The sequence below is a fragment of the Salmo salar genome, chromosome 15, assembly GCF_965601325.2.
Source record: "Salmo salar chromosome 15, fSalSal1, whole genome shotgun sequence".
Taxonomy (NCBI): domain Eukaryota; kingdom Metazoa; phylum Chordata; class Actinopteri; order Salmoniformes; family Salmonidae; genus Salmo; species Salmo salar.
In genome coordinates, this window is record NC_138305.1 from 74855877 (window position 1) to 74872514 (window position 16638).

Below are 16638 nucleotides of genomic sequence, written 5' to 3' on the forward strand. Positions count from 1 at the left end.
TGTATAGAATTTTGAACTGTAGTGTACTGTAGAATACTATAGTAAATACTACAGGATTATCCACACAAAAAAAACACTGTAGTAAATACTACAGAAATGTCTGCAAAAGCACTACAGTCCAAAGAAACTCTAGTAAATACCACATTATTTAATTTGCATATATCCTGCCAATCCCCCTCCCCCATATCCCAATTTGTGCCACCGGTAAGTGAGAAACCTTCATGCCAAGTTTAGACAATATATTGTGTTCCCTATGGTTATAGGAAAGAGCAAAAGTGCTAAACTCTGTTCAGGAACCCAGTTATGCCTACAGGATAAGGAACATTTGCTCTTTTAGTATTTCTCCAGTAGGTATCCTCAAGGAGAATGCCCCGCACTTCTATATCAAAGATAAAAAAAATGTAATTCACCAAAAACACTACAGTAAATACTACAGTATACTATAGTTTGCAAAAACACTACAGTTATTGCTATACATATTGTACTATTTTTCTTACTACAGTATTTATACTATAGTCAAGTGTAAATACTACAGCATGCGCTGTAGTGTTTTTGCGGACTGAAGACTGCAAAAACACTTTAGTGAATACTACAGTAAAGTCCGCAAAAACACTACAGAGAACACTATAGTATTCCTATCATAGTATACACTATATAATTCAACCATCAAAAGTTGCAATGGTAAAATGTTTGAGATCATTTTCGCCTGATACGATCAATTTGTTGGTATGCTTAACCTTTTTTTAACAAATTCTGATAGTTGTTAAAAGTGGAATTTTGATAGTATTACCGTTATACTACACTCGTCACTCTCGTCACTTCAGTTTAACAACTCTAAATTGCTTTGGCACGGTAGGCATCAAGTCACAACCTATTTTTTTAACAATGTGATATTGTCCTCCAAAAGGATAACTTGAAATAACATGATGTGTGTTAAATAAATCATCGATAGAAAAATATTTGATTATTGATTAGCCTAGCTAGAGGTTATAAGTATTTAGGCATATCATGTGAATTGTCACAAGTGCAAAACATTATTTTAACAACTCCAAAGCAATTGCATGTGGCGCAAAACACACTGCCTTTTTCTATTATCAAGACACCTCCTGGTAACTCTCAACTGGTTTGGACAGCTCATGAGGTCTCCTAAATATCTGTTGACTAGGTGGGACTCATAACTAAAGAGGCTTTGTGCATAGGTTTTATTTTTACCCGTAACAGTAGGAGTAAAATGTTTCTATTCTCAGCCCCAATTTTCTACTCTAAGATGCTTTGTCTATATGGGCCCAGGTCTGAAAATTTGATTTGATTTATTAGGATCCCCATTAGCTGACGCCAATGGCGACAGCTAGTCTTACTGGGGACCGACACATAACGAGGGCCCCAATGCCCCGAGGGCCTAACATCCCCATACTGCCTCCTCTATGAGGTCACGAAGAAAGTCCCCGCTGTAGTGATGCCCCTGGTAACACTGGCTCATTCAACTCTGGATTGTACAAACGGGGATTCTTGGGATCTTAAATCACTGATCACTGTTACTTTATAGATGTACTTGACATCAAAGCTTTCTGGAATGTAGTAGAAAGGGGATATTATGATCGGGTATTTTGTCCTATGAGCTAATGTGAATTTCTGAATGTAAAATGCCTGAATTAAATTGCTATTCTATTCTGCCTATTATGATTACAGATTTGATTATAATGGGGAAAATAACAGTATATTTGAGAAGCAGAGGTCAACACTATTTGATCACAGTAAACCCCAACCAGATCCCATATGAAATATACAGCAGTACTTATACAAATGTATAGTACTTAGATACTGTATAAAGTACTAAATAAGTATAAAGGACACTGAAATAAAAGAGTCGACCAAGCAGTGGTCTTGGTCCAGTTTTAGAGCTTTAATTGATAACAGTTACGCCAGTGTTACAGTCAACACACCAACAGGCTGAGGGTAGTAAATGCCAATACAAGTTTCCCACTACTCTAATACTTCATACAGTAGAATAAATTATGCCATGGTAATATACACACATGCTGAACAGAAATCGAATAAAGCAAGAGTAAAAAAAACTACAGGTAGGCGGGGGAGCTGATGTAGAGGGGGAGGTCAGGGACGTGTGTTTTTTCTCTCTGTTTCTTTTCGTAGAAAATACACGAATTGGAAGGGTTGTGGCGAGCACTGATTGGCACAGCAGCCGTATAGTCTGTGTGGGTTTCCTGAAAATACTGATTGGACTGGTTTGGATGAGAGGGTGTGATACTTCAGGATTTTGGCAATGATCTACTTCCCAGGAGTCAGATGAACTCGTGGATACCATTTTTATGTTTCTGTGTGCTGTTTGAAGGAAGTTGCTAAATTGCTCTAGTGCAATTGCTAAGTAGCGTTAGTGCAATGGCTGGAAGTCATGCTAGCAGATACCCATAGACTCCCAGTCATTGTGCTAACGCTAGTTAGCATTAGTTCACAATACTACCTCTACCTTCCTTCATATTGGACACAGAAACATAAAAAATGGTATCCACAATTTCATCGGACTCTGGGGAAGTAAACAAAGGGCCTCATTGCCAAAATCTCTAAGTATCCCTTTAAGGTCCTGGAAAGTCAGATCATTCAGGTATGTGTGTGTCCAAAATGAGCATATGAGGCCATGTTACCCCACAGAAAGTTCAAGAGTCAGTGTCCGCGCCTCATGTTATGCCCCAGGAAGAGATAGGTAAGTGGGGGAACGTAAGATGTTGTCTGTGAGGGTTGACAGGAACAATCCATTGGTCCCAACAGGAGGGGAATGTCTGTTAAAATGGGGGAAGAATCAACTTCCAATAGGAATGTAAATGTGAATAATGACTTTTTTTCTCTCAGGTCTGAGTTCCAATTCAATATTCCTGCTCTGATACACTTTTTCATGTGAAAATGTTTCAGCTGTTCTCTTGATCAGTGGATATTGGATAACATCCATATTTTCCAGTTACAAAAATTGGTGAATTGAGTGGTATTGTTCATTTTCATCAATCATTTTTAAGAGCAAAAGCTAAAATACAATCTGTATTTTTTTTTTTTTACATCAATACAACATAGTAAAAGGAGCAAATGAAACAAACAAATATTTAGGAATGTAACACAAATATACATTGTAAGACTTCAAGAGATGCAGCATTCACTCAACCATCAATGTCTTCTCAACCATCATCCTCATCAACCTCATCATCATCATTGATATGTTTTAGTACAAAACATGTTTTCATATAAACAAACCATACACAATCAGATTTCGAATGTAATATTCACTGTTTTTTTACTTAACCAGAATACGGTTGGTTCCAATACACTCAGATTCTACAGCTTGAATATTTACGTTTTATTTTACATCTGTTATGTATTGGGGGGCTATTTCATATTATATCAGAGTGATGTGAATACTATACCTTTTAAGAGCTTAGAGTCATTTTCTGGGATGCACAATGTGAGATACAGATAATAAAACAGATTGTATGGCACAAATATTCAATACAAATTGTCATATTTTGGAATGGTTTTCAACAAAATAATGTAAAATAAAAAATACAATGAAATTCCATAGTTCAAGTACTTTGTGATTTTGGAATGCTGCACCACTCTTGTTTTAGAGAGAAATAATGCAAATATATTGGTCATAATTTTGTAAGACACACATACATTAAGTATGACACACTAAAACCGCCACTACCCATGAAAAGACCTCCAAACAACCTCAAAATGGTAATGGCAACTAATGATTGACCTAGCGTTAGCTAAACACATGGATGTCCTTGAACATTGAACATTTTCTTCCCCTCAAAACAATCCTCTGGTCCCTGTAGCCAATCAATGCCTGGGGGAGGCTGGGTGAAGCGGACCTCTGGAATTAGGAGTTTCCCATTGGCCGTTCATTCCCAGATGATTCTGAGGAGCTCGACGTCCCACAGAGTAGCCTTTAAGTTCCTTTAGAAATGTCGGGCATGAGATTAGAGTGGGAAGGTCAAAATCCATGACATTAGAGACTTCAGTAGCAAGCTGCTATCAGACCTTCTCAACCTTCTCCCTCTCTTTCTCCCCCTCCCTTCTTTCTCTGTAAGCCCCTCCTCCCTCTCTTTCTCTCTCTCTTTCTCCCCCCTCCCTTCTTTCTCTGTAAGCTCCTCTAAATCATCTGTTCAAATAATACCAGCAAACGCCAATGAAATCTTTGACAAAATGGAAAGTAAACAACATTGTAACAATAATTATAATTTTGAACAGCAATAGGAACAGCCACAGTTATAATGACAAATAGAATTATAACACCAGTAGCTAAGTACCGTAACAAATGACATGGTCCAAAAACTTGGGAATGAAAGATAAGCTACACTTGTTCGGCCTGCATGTGCTAACTTTTGGTAGCGTCGGTCGGGCAGGCCATTTCAATATGGGCCCAAGACAGTAGGAGCTCATTCCCCTCTAGCTCTCCATAGCCCTTTAAGGGTCTCTTGGTTGAGGATGAGAGGAGGAATTGTGGAATGGTTGAGCAGTGGAAAGAGACTGTAGCTACAGCTCCTCCTGGAATGGCTGCTTCAATTTCAGTCCATTTCTCTCTTCGAGACTACAAGTGCTTTCATCTTCTGTCTCTCTCCCACAAACACACACAAAAACAGAAATACTCCTGCACACACACACACACACTTCTGGCTCTCCCGTTGGTGATGGAGGTGGCGGTGAGAGAGATAGGGGTGAGGGAGAGGCGCCGGTGGCAGGTCAAGGGGCTAGTGTGGGGGAGATGGGGGACTGTAGAGTGCGACTAATCTAGTAGGCCTGTCCCGTCTCCACCTGGAGCAGTCCCAGGACGGCTGAGTGGTCTCCCAGCTTCATCCTCCGCTGGCTGGACAGGCTAACATTCTTCGCCAGGTAGTCCACAGCAGCTGCAGATGGAAGCACAGGACAAATACACACATACTTAGCCTACTGTGAAAAGACACCATCATAATGAATGAATACAATTAAATCAAGCGATCAATAATGTTTTATTTTATAGACATTTTTACAAATACATTTGGCACATGTACTGTATTTAGCAGCAACATGGGGCTTCCTTTGGTTCCCCGCCTGCAAATGGTTTCTCTATACTCACTACCCATTTGTGTGTACGTGTGTGTACGCGTGTGTTACAGAGACAAACATTTGTGTGTGTGTGCATGTGTGTGTCCCATTCAAAACACACATCCTGTTCAACACGGCCACGGTGTGACTAACTAACTAACCCAGCCCCCAGGGTTCGGCCAATCATCCAACCAGGCAGGGCTGTGACTGGACGGATCTCCGCTCTCCTGAATTGACTGACCGATTACTAGAATAGAACTTTATCAGGAACACGTGTATACTCTCACCTGCGGGCAGACACTGGGTCATGGGGTCAAACCCCAACTACCTACATTCCCCCATGACAACCCAGGGGTTGGGTATTGATCTAGCTCACACCTCACACTGTTTCAATTTCCCCACACAAGCTAAAAAGACATTAGGAGAGGCTGATTGGTTGGGGCAGAGGTGTAGCCAATGGGCCGCAGGGCTGGGCGTCAGGGGGGACAAACAGAGGACAGGAGAACTATGAAGGAACAAGGGGGCAAGACTAAGGAAGCCCTCCATTTAACCCTCTATCCTAGTGATGGGTCATGTAGGGAACAACGTTATGGAACGTTCAGGTAGAAATAGATTGCGTGTAGCTCTGTCTGTCTGTCTGTCTGTCTTTTCTGTGTGCACGTCTGCATTGATGTCTGCGTCTCTACCTGTCCGTCTACTATGTGCGTGCCTCAAATGGCTCTTTTGAGATTGTGTCCAATTCAAATGACTGATATTAGGAGAAAATGTGTCATCGCCGAACAAAGGAGCCAACCGGAGGCCAGCTTATACAGCCTTAGACATGGCACAGACAGGCTGCTGAAGGTGGATATTAGCATGCTGGCATTAGGGCTTATTGGCCCGTCTTCCCTTCTTTTTTACAAACATGTCTAGTCTGTCGCTCTTTCTGATGCTCCTCCCCGCTGCAGGTGATTTGAACCCCTTCTTTTGTCGAAAGAGGAGGAAGTGGAGAGGGTGTGACAGGAGAGGGGCACAGTATGTGTGTGTGTCTGTGTGCGCTTGTGTGCGTCTTACTGTAGACCGTGCCAGACTGCTGTCAGGGGGGCTGACGCGGCTGACGGTAAGTAGAGAAAGGAAGCTGTCAGGAGTAGAGGTGTAACGGTAGGAGAGGCACACCTGTGGGCGGGGAGGACGTCCGCCGACCTGTCCGTCACCCTGACGGCTGGGGAGGGGGATGTGTGTGCGTGCGAGTGTGTGTGGTGTGTGTGTGTGTGGGGCGGGGGGCGGGGGGGAGACCTACAGTGCCGTGAACAAGTATTTGCACCCTTCCTGATTTGAGGACAAGGGAACTGGAGGTTGCATAACTTTGTTAATTAAATAAATAAAATAAGTATACCATTTTTGTGTTGTTTGCAAACTCTGGTTCCCTTTATCTAATAATAGGTTTTGGTTGAAGATCTGATAACAAAAATAGAGAAAATCAGAAAGGGGGTAAATACTTGTTCACCCTCGAAGGGAAGCTCTTTTCTCCTGTCACCCAGGCTATACATCTTAAATAACATCCAGTCAAACACACACACACACTCCAAAACTCTTCCATTAGAAGGGTGTACCCACGGAGACGTACACAAACGCACACACAAACACATATTGCATTACTCAACTAATTTGAATATACTGTATTTTATACCATTATTGCATCTTGCCTATGCCGCACGGTCATCCATATATTTATATGTATATATTCCATCCCTTTACTTAGATTTGTGTGTATTAGGTAGTTGTTGTGGAATTGTTAGATTACTTGTTAGAACTTGTTACTGTCAGAACTAGAAGCACAAGCATTTCGCTACACTCGCAATAACATCTGCTAACCATGTGTATGTGACCAATACAATTTGATTTGATTTGATACACACCTAGCCATTTTAATGGCACAAGACTAAAGCTGTCAGGCACTTCATGTCTTGCGCTACAACAGAAGAGGTGACGGTGTCTCTCAAACGACACGTATCCTAAAGCCCTGCATGTCGTTACCCCTAGTAACCCACTACTCACTCTGTCCGTATTGGCTGTACTGGTAGCCGGCGGTAACAGGGTCCACACTGTAGCTGGTGGTGCTGTAGGTGGGAGGGCAGTAGGACTGGGAGGAGGCCATGCTGTCCACCGTCTTGATGGACTGGTCTGAGGAGCGCTGGCTACAGCTGGCCGAGATGGAGTTGGCCGACTCCAGGCTGCCGTGGAGGGGCGAGATGGAGAAGTCATGCTGGGACTGTGAGGGCACGCCGCTGGGGTTACTCAGGATGCTCATCACCTGGGGAGGGGGGGGGGGGGGGGGGGGGTACAGTATGGTACAGTATATATAGGCAAATTGTTCAACTATTGCATAACAAACTTGACAAAATATAGAGAGTTTCTCAGTCTATAATATTGGGAGTTATTAAGTGGATGACTGAACTAACGTTGAGGCAAGCAGTGTTCCTTTTGACACTAGCAAGAAGAGGATGGGCAGAGAAAGAGATGTAGAGATGAAGATAAAGATTGGGGGGGGTTCTCTTGGCAGAAGCAGACACCTCTCGTACCGGGGCCTGCTCCACAACAAGCGCTTGGGGAGCCCTCCTAATCTATAGTAGCCCCTGCAGCTCTCCCAGAGCAGCTCTGTCTCCCAGAGCTCATGAATGATTCACACCATTTAAATAAGAGCCTAAGGAGTCTCCATTAGATGCCTCTGGAGACTACAGCAGACAGACACAGCAGCTATGTCTTCCTTCAGCTTTGATCGGCACAGATAACACACTGTAGGTGATGACATGCCAAACTTCCAGTGCTGCCTGGTTTGGTGTCATGAAAATACATTCTGAAATGGCACCCTAATAAAAGTAGTATAGTATATAAGGAACATGGTGATCATCACAGTGAAAGTAAGAACGCAAGGGTCAGCTGGCTGAGAGAAACAACCTGTTTTTTGGGGATCAGGATTATGAAACACTCTGGTGTAATAAGAATGGTTCTACTGAACTGTACAAACAAGTGTACTGGCGATCAGAATATTTGTTTTCAATATGCAAAACATGATGAGGGGTAGAACACACACACACACACACACACACACACACACACACACACACACACACGCACACACATGCACATATATATATATATATATAACAACCCAGCTGTTTGAACTAAACTTGACATTAGAGTATGTTGACAAGCTAAGATGAGAATGGGAAGAAGTGCATGGATAAATGGAGGGAAAGGCACACAATACAAAATAAACACACACACACACACACACACACACACTGAGCCTCCTCTAGCTACAACATCAGGTTCCTGTTGAGTCTCTGCTACGCTCTAGTGCCCTTTGGCTCCTTTACACTCCTGCTGCTAAACCAATTAGCCAGTAATAGAGCGGGCCACACAATCAAGCCCACATGCAGCCTCAGCCCAACCCAGAACCTGTCTGTTTTAAATAAGGTCCACAGGAGGTCCCTGAAGGAGGGCGAGGTCACCAGCTACTGTACCAAGACCAGGACAGATGCATCAGCCCTTCAAAGTGCACACAAAGACACTCACACTTGCATGCATTTACGTGTGCACAAACAAGTGCATATGGTGTAGGGGAGAGGGGTACAAAACATAAGAGACATAAGAGACAATGGTACACACCGTAGGTATAGGGAACAAGGTTACACTACACGTAGGGTATAAGGGGACAAGGGTACACTACATACCCAGCTAGCACATTTGATTCATTGGATGGTGTGGGAACGTATGTTTTTGGTTTCCCATTGGAAAGGGAAAGGTAAAGGGGGATACCTAGTCAGTTGTCCACCTGAATGTATTCAACTGAAATGTGTCTTCCGCATTTTACCCAACCCCTCTGAATCAGAGAGGCGCGGGGGGCTGCCATAATCGACTTCCACGTCTTCAGTGCCCAGGGAACAGTGGGTTAACTGCCTTGCTCAAGTGCAGAACAACAGATTTTTACCTTTTCATTGGTTCTTGGAACGAAGCTATATGTTTCCTGACCGGTAAAACAGAACGTTTTTTAAACATTCTGAGAAAAAGAAGTGAACATTTCACCTATTCTGGGAACATACATTTTTAGATTGCAGGGGGGTTCTGAGAATGTTTTACTATGGTTCCCTGAAAGTTTTCCTGGGAGGCTTCATTAACGTTCTGAGAAGGGAAATTCTAGGTTATTTGAAGGTAATTAAATATCGTTCTGAAAACAATAAGACTTTTAATAACACTGCTAGCTTAGTTTGGGTTAACTTTTTGAACTCCAAGCACAGATAAGACAAGGAAATGTATTTGCTTAGGCATTAATCATGGAAGATAGAGGAGTTTTGTTGATGCTGAGAACGGAATGTATATGTTTTTAAATTACATTCTTAGAACGTTCTATGAACATTACTAATGTGTTCTTGTTGTTTTTATGGAAAGTTTTCTTAATGTTCTGAGAACATGACTTTAAAGAGAACCATGAGGAAACCTGTAAAAAATGTTATGCTGAAGTACAAAAATTGTTATAGAAGCGCTCTCCCAAGCTCTAAGAAGCAAATGGTTCTCAATACGTTATGTGCTAGCTGGGTAGGGTATAGGGAACATGAGTGTATGGGGACAGGGGACTCAGCGAGGGGCTCTAGGATAGGCAAGCGGCTGGAGGGCAGAGAGAGGGACTTAACAGGCGCTTCATTGCGGTTCCATTCTCCTCCACTCTTCTCTTATCTGTCCCTTAAATTAAACGCAATGCTATCAGCGCCATGCTAAATCTAGTGGTTCCAATTAGAATTCACGCCACATTCCACGCACACTTCCTCAACAGTCATGACCCTCCTTTTAAAAAAGGGGTAATTCTTTTAATGGTGTTATACTGTATTTATAGGCCGATATACATGTTTTTATCTCATAGTTTTTAGTCTTTCTGGAGAGAGGAAAAAGTCATTAATGATGGCCAAGTATGAAATTCTCCATTTTACATTTTAAATTTTCCAAGATGGACACATCGTAACGAAACGTTAAGAACTCTTTTAGTAAAGTACCTGTAATCCTCAATCCTCATTCTTCTGCCCGACCCAGGCCGTTATTTTCTCCTTCATTTGACAGAATTTCCCCCAGCGCCCGGTGAGGGCATTAGTGTGTGTCTGAGGAGCGTTTAAGGGGCTTGAGTCTCCCCAGGAAGGCGATTTAGAGCTCTACGTGGGGTAGAGGCGACCCAGGAGGTGTCAAAGCCTCCGTGTGGGGGACGAGGGGGATGAGGTAAGGGGGCCTGACACCTCTATTCAGGGCAGCGGGTAAGCGTTCTGTCACCATGGTGAGCCCATTGTGGCGCTGAAAGCCCAAATTATTCAAATCTTCATATTTAGCATAACCTTATTGACGTCAATTAAATCGGCGACTCATAGGGGAATATTTGGAGAGTGCGGCAAGAGCTATAGCCGAAGCCTTTATGTGCGACTCATGGAGAGATGTTGTGAGATATTGTCGGCTCGGTCTCTCCAGCTTCTTCCAGCACTGCAGCCAATGGAAGGCTGTCTCTGGCTCTCTCTACAGTTGTGGAAGCCACACAGTGTAGCGACACAATCTGCTGTGACCCTAGCCACACTGCCTGTGTTCATTCCATGTTTGTGTGTGTGTAAGAGAGAGACAGAGATGGTTGGTGGAGGGGAGTGTAGGCACAGTGAGGTCCAGACCTCGGCCATGGGTTGCAGTTGTAATCTATTATTTCCTGCACTTCCACTACCACCGTCACTAAGTAAAAATCTATATTCTTTCCACATGTTTGAGTGTAACCTCTTAGTATCTGATACGACTGCTGGGAGGAAGCAGGGAACGTTTGCCAATCAACCCGGCTGACAAACAATATCCCCAGGCTCTCTACTCTCCAACTCAAAGACCACGATCAGGCCAGAGAGAGGGAGAAGGGGAGAGAGAGATAGAAGGGGAGAGAGAGATGAAGGGAGGGGAGAGAGGGGGACAAAGCTTCTCTGAAGTGGTGCAAAAATACCCCCTGGTCGAAAAACACACTTAACTTTCCCTCTTCTCTTAACAATGTGCGCCTCTCCAACCCTCTCAATCCTCGCCACCCTTCTCACTTCTATTTCCCTCCCCCTTACTTACCCCTTCACCCCCCACCCCCCCCCCCCCCCCCCCCCCACCCCTCGCTCACTCTCTCTCTCATTTTGGGAAACATCCCCTTTACTAGCTCAGTTTTCATTTGTCTGCTGTCTGTGCCAGTTCTGGAAGGGGAGATAATGTAAGCCAGGACCTAGTTTAAAGGACACTGCCTCAGGGCATTCCCTGCCTCCCACTCTCTGTCTGTCTGTCTCTCACACACACACACACACACCCCAGATAGATTACTTTATAAATAATAATAAAACAAGTAATTAATTCTCTCAACTTCTGAGCCACCTAGCCTCCGGCCGTGTAAACGGAGAAGTGTAAATTGATACAATGTGCATCCTTTTAGATAAATAAATAGCACATTTGCAACACAAAAAAGCCGCCTTTCATGCAATCCTAATTTCCTGAACTGTTAAATTATATTTTTTGTCTCTGTGTGACTGTTCGACGAGAGCTCGCTATTTGTTGGGTTTCCGGCACCGAAACAGACAGACCCGGTTGCGGCAGTTTTTTTTTCTCTCAGCTGGAGCGAAGTGGAAATGCTACGGAGGCGGAGACAGAACCAATTTAATGGCCTTCTCTTTCTAATAGCCCCCCAAAATAGAGTGGTAGTCTCACACGACTGGAACTGATACATACTATTTGCATTGTAATGAGATGTCCTATTTCATCTGGAATGAACACGATGCCGGTTTCAGTATGACGCGCTGTCAAGCCGTGCCCTCACAACTTATACGACGGAATGTCTAAATACTGCATGTACACATTTCAAGGTTGATTGATAATAATTCAACAATTAGTATCTCTTTCTACTCTGTCTGCAATCTTCTGGCATTTGAACGTGTTCATTACCTGTACTGCAACATCGTGAATATTTCACTTTGTCATTGTGAATAAAGTTCCCCTCTTCAAAACAATGCAACAGACTACATTACCCAGAGTAAGGTTTCATAGCAGGAGCCCACCTACAGAGAGACACTGTAAACTGGCAAGGTACAAAACGCTGTCTTAATAAACCACACGTGGGAGTATAGATCACACTGTGCACTAAAGACCACTACATCCCCACACAACCAAAAAACACTCCACCTGGCCCATATCTCTTCCTCCCTCTTTCCCTCTCCCTCTCACAGCACAGGTCTGATGATGGAAAGGAATGGTGAGTGGTGTAGGAGGAAAGAGGGGAGAGAAAGACAGAGAGAAAGGGATGGATGGAGGAGGGATGAGTAACAAAGGCCCCTGTAGGCCTGCTGTGTAGGCCTGCGGGCCTGCCTGCCTGCAGAGCTGATAGGACCCTCTGTCTGTCTGTAGCCAACCCCAGTGCCATCAGCCCACTCCATGCTCCAAATACACACAAACACAAACACACACACACACACACACACACACACACACACACACACACACACACACACACACACACACACACACACACACACACACACACACACTGGAGGAGACTGGATAAGCCTCTCCTCTCACCCTGACTCAAACGCCCCCGAATGGTGCCTTCATGCCCCTCAGTGGTCGGCAGGTAGAGGGGTCGGGCGCAGAGTGGGAACGATTGAACCTTCCAAATGTCACCAGGTTATCTGAACGCCACAGAATGTCTCCCACTCGACATTAGATCTTCAACCCTGATGCCAGCTTATGGGGGTTAGCTAGAGTCTTTTTCCAGGCTTTTCAATGTAGGTTGATATTATGTTAGTCGTAGGTGGAACAAAGATGGACAACTCCAAATGTCACCAGGTTCAAGTCTACAGAATGACATCTCCCACTCACCACCAGATCTCCAACCGTGATACCAGCTTATGGTGGTTTGAGTTCTTTGTCGAAGGCTTCTCAGTGTAGGTTGTAGCCTTTTACAATGTACGTTGATATGTTGGTTGTAGGTTGAACAAAGGTTGAGCCCTCCAAATGTCAACCAGGTTATCTGTATGGCCACAGAATGACTGCCATTGCCAACCCTCATACTGAGTTATTTGTTGAAGGCTTTTCAATGTAGGTTGATATCTCATTAACGTAGCATAAATGTAGAGTATGTCGCCTATATGGAAATGAAGTCAGCGACCGGTGCAACTATATGAAGCAGAGATGAAAACAGCTAATTAAGAAGCATGACAGTATTGAATTGTGAATATCTGATGCAATCATCAGTAATTACAAGATCAGCTTATACCATTCTACGGCAAGCAGATGGGTTCATTGTCAAAGGCAATAATCCTGAAATCCCAACTCCCCCATCATTGAAAAAAATAAGATTTCAATGTCATGAAGCCTGGGTTGTACGCAAACAAATCAACCCCAAATGAAAAACAAATGTATTCGTCGAGCAATGCTGCTATTGAAAAAATAGATCATTTTGGCATATCTGATGTAATCGCATGCCAATTCAAGAGACAGATAATAGTGACCTCAGATTATATTGCTGTATTCAATTGTAATGTAAATGAAGTAGCTACTATTTGCTATTTAGGAGAATCAGTCACGGCCACCAGGTGAAAGTATGTTCGCGCATTGAAAAAATATAACTTTTTCTGCTCCGTATGAACAGTTGGAAATTCTATTAAAATATTGAAATGTAAAATCTGCAAAGAAGAGGTCCATGGCATGAAAGATAGAAAATAATAAAATGGGTGTCTTCAAAAACTGCACAACTCTAATACATACTGCAACCCAGTTACAAGTTAACACCCCTATTCTAATACTGTATCCCAGTCCCCCATCAAGGTGGGTAGTCTAGGTCTAGTCACTAAGTGTCTATTTCAAAGTAAAAGCCAATGCATAAATACAATTAGCAGGTTTTGTCACCGTGGAGACAGAGCTGGGTAATTAGCATCTCTGAGCAGCCAACAGAACGGGACCTCTCTCCCTCTATCGCTCACTCTTTATCTCCCTCTCTAACTAACTTTCCCTCTCTCTTTCTATCTCTCTCCATTTCTTTATGTTCTCTCTATCCGGCCTCTCACAATTTTCCCCTTCTTGTGCTCTCTCTATTTCTTTCTCCCTCTCCATCCATCTCTCTATCCATCTCTCTGTCAGACCCAAGGGTGGTGGCAGGGTGGCAGGGAGCAGATGACAGTGCTGATTGGGGCACCCGGTCGCATGTCAGCGCCTTAATTGGCCGCAGCACATTAATTGAAAGTGAAAAGCGGAGTCGGACAAAAAAACAACAAACGATGGGAGGCGGGGTTGAGGAATTTTGAAGGGTAGGAGCTAGAGCTGGAGCTGAGGCTGGAGCTGGGGCTGAGGCTGAGGCTGGGGCTGGAGCTGAGGCTGGAGCTGAGGCTGAGGCTGGAGCTGAGGCTGGAGCTGAGGCTGGAGCTGAGGCTGGAGCTGGAGCTGAGGCTGGAGCTGAGGCTGGAGCTGGAGCTGAGGCTGGAGCTGAGGCTGGAGCTGAGGCTGGAGCTGGGGCTGAGGCTGGAGCTGAGGCTGGAGCTTAGGTTGGGGCTGAGGCTGAGGCTGAGGCTGGAGCTGAGGCTGAGGCTGGGGCTGAGGCTGGAGCTGAGGCTGGAGCTGAGGCTGGAGCTTAGGTTGGGGCTGAGGCTGAGCCTGGGGCTGAGGCCGGAGCTGAGGCTGAGGCTGGGGCTGAGGCTGGGGCTGGGGCTGGGGAAGGGAGGAGGAGATAGCGATAGAGGGAGAAACGGAGGGAGGACGGGTGCTCCGTTGGAAGTCTTTAATTGATTCAAATTAGGCGTTTGATTGACAGTGACAGGAACTGGGCAGGGACAAGCCAGGCGCAGATGACAGCGATTAGCGTGTAGCCAAACAAGCTGTCATTTTACCACAACACGTTTAGCTATGGGAAACACTGGCCATATGGCTCCTTTAACCCTCAGTGATCTGCAACACACTTCCTACCACACACTGTGACATGGGCCATGGCCGGAATCTGTCTTGCCTACTACGTACTAAAACTACATACTATGGATTAATTACTACATACTATTTAGTACGTGCTCTTTAATAAAAATGTATGCAGTAAGCAACAAATATTAACACTCTAGGCTCACCCATACCGAGAATGCCCATATGTTTTTATTATGTAAATGAGCTACCACTAAAACCATATCAGTGTGATACTGTAGCGTTGTCAATATTCATCCTTTGCTTTGGTTTGCCATGGTTTTTTATTTTGAATGTGGCATTTCTTGCCTGCACTGCTAACTGCTTTGTATGTGTGTGCCTTGGCTTAGTAGAGTGAAGCCGTGGCATAGGAGAAACCCGTCAGCGCTTCCTAACCACTCCAAAGTGTTACAAGGCCCCTCACTAACCAAAGGTTAATGCTTTCTATGGGGCTCACATCGCAGAGAAGGTGTAGCAGCAATCCGCTCTCCCTCTCCGGGTAATATGACAGAGATGGAACCGGGATAGAATCAGGAACGCCAGGAACAAGGTAAGCTTTCCTCTATTGCACCCCTCTCCACTTCTCCGTCCCCTTTTGCTCCCTCCCCACCTCTTGCCTCTCCACTCCGCCGCCTCCGCCAAATTAAACGGCAGCCTTTAATGATTTCGCCAGAGTGGGCTTTTTCCCCCGACCAGCCCGCGAGAGCCAGTGCTGCTACTGGATGGTGGGAAGTGGGAACTCACTGAGGCGAGGGAGGAAGCGAGAGAGGGGGAAGGAGGGGGGAGTTTTGTTTGCTAAAAACAGCGGGGAGTTGGCCCAGTGAAGAATGTCAGGTCAAATTGTTCTTGACAGTGCTAATATTGGAACCTCATAGCCCATAATTACATGCAAATAAATTGTGAAATGGCTCTCAGCTGGAGACCGAGTGGGAGAGGGCTGCTGTTAGCACAAGCCAGCTGTGACCGTAGTGCAGAGAGAGAGCGAGAGGGAGAGAGAGAGAGAATCAATTTCAAATCATTGAAAAAATAGGTTATTTTCCGTGTCTGAAGTTTTGTATGTGTTTCTTAAAAGAGGAGCAACGGAAAGGCTGTTCATCAATGGTGAAAAGTAAGCCTACGGTACAGTAACATCGGACCAACACCAACATGGTCTGATTGACCGGAGTGACAGTCGCACCTTTTGCTATGCTAAGGTTTATCAATAACTTACTAGCCTGGTTAAACCAGACTAAACGCTACACTCACCATCCAGGCTAATCAATCACGGCTTCCCCACCTGTCAGAGTTGTATCTGTGACCAACAGGAAGCACATGCACCCTGCTGATCTTTCACCTCTGGGTGTCTGGTGCAGGTTCACATCAGTGGCCAGAGCCCCCCTACAGTCCAGACTCAATGACCTTGCAACCTTTTGACCTTTGAACTTTGACCGGATGCTGAACTTTGACCGGACAGTTCCACCTTGTGAAAGGCTGAGGCCCAACGAGTCACAAAAAAGACCCACAGAGATTATGGCACAATTAGAACACTGATCTGTACCCATAGTTTTTTTTCTGAAATTGTTTCTGATTGAAATTGAACCCTGTTAC

At 44.4% G+C, this 16638-nt stretch overlaps 1 protein-coding gene and 1 non-coding gene across 3 annotated transcripts in view; one reads left to right on the forward strand and one right to left on the reverse strand.

Moving 5' to 3' along the window:
* Positions 1 to 319: 319 nt before the first annotated feature.
* On the forward strand, positions 320 to 374 carry LOC123727460 (U7 small nuclear RNA). The gene has a single exon (XR_006759456.1). It is a non-coding gene; the product is annotated as a U7 small nuclear RNA (small nuclear RNA).
* A 1508-nt stretch (positions 375 to 1882) lies between these two features.
* The window catches only part of LOC106572214 (paired box protein Pax-7), a 65055-nt gene continuing 50299 nt past the window's right edge, over positions 1883 to 16638 (reverse strand). For both annotated transcript variants that reach the window (XM_014146200.3, XM_014146199.3), the window contains exons 9-10: positions 7129 to 7384; positions 1883 to 4913 (exon numbers count right to left, since the gene is read on the reverse strand). In XM_014146200.3, coding sequence (XP_014001675.1) covers positions 4798 to 4913; positions 7129 to 7384 — 372 coding nt within the window. In that variant the 3' untranslated portion in view covers positions 1883 to 4797. The remainder of the gene's footprint in view (positions 4914 to 7128; positions 7385 to 16638) is intronic.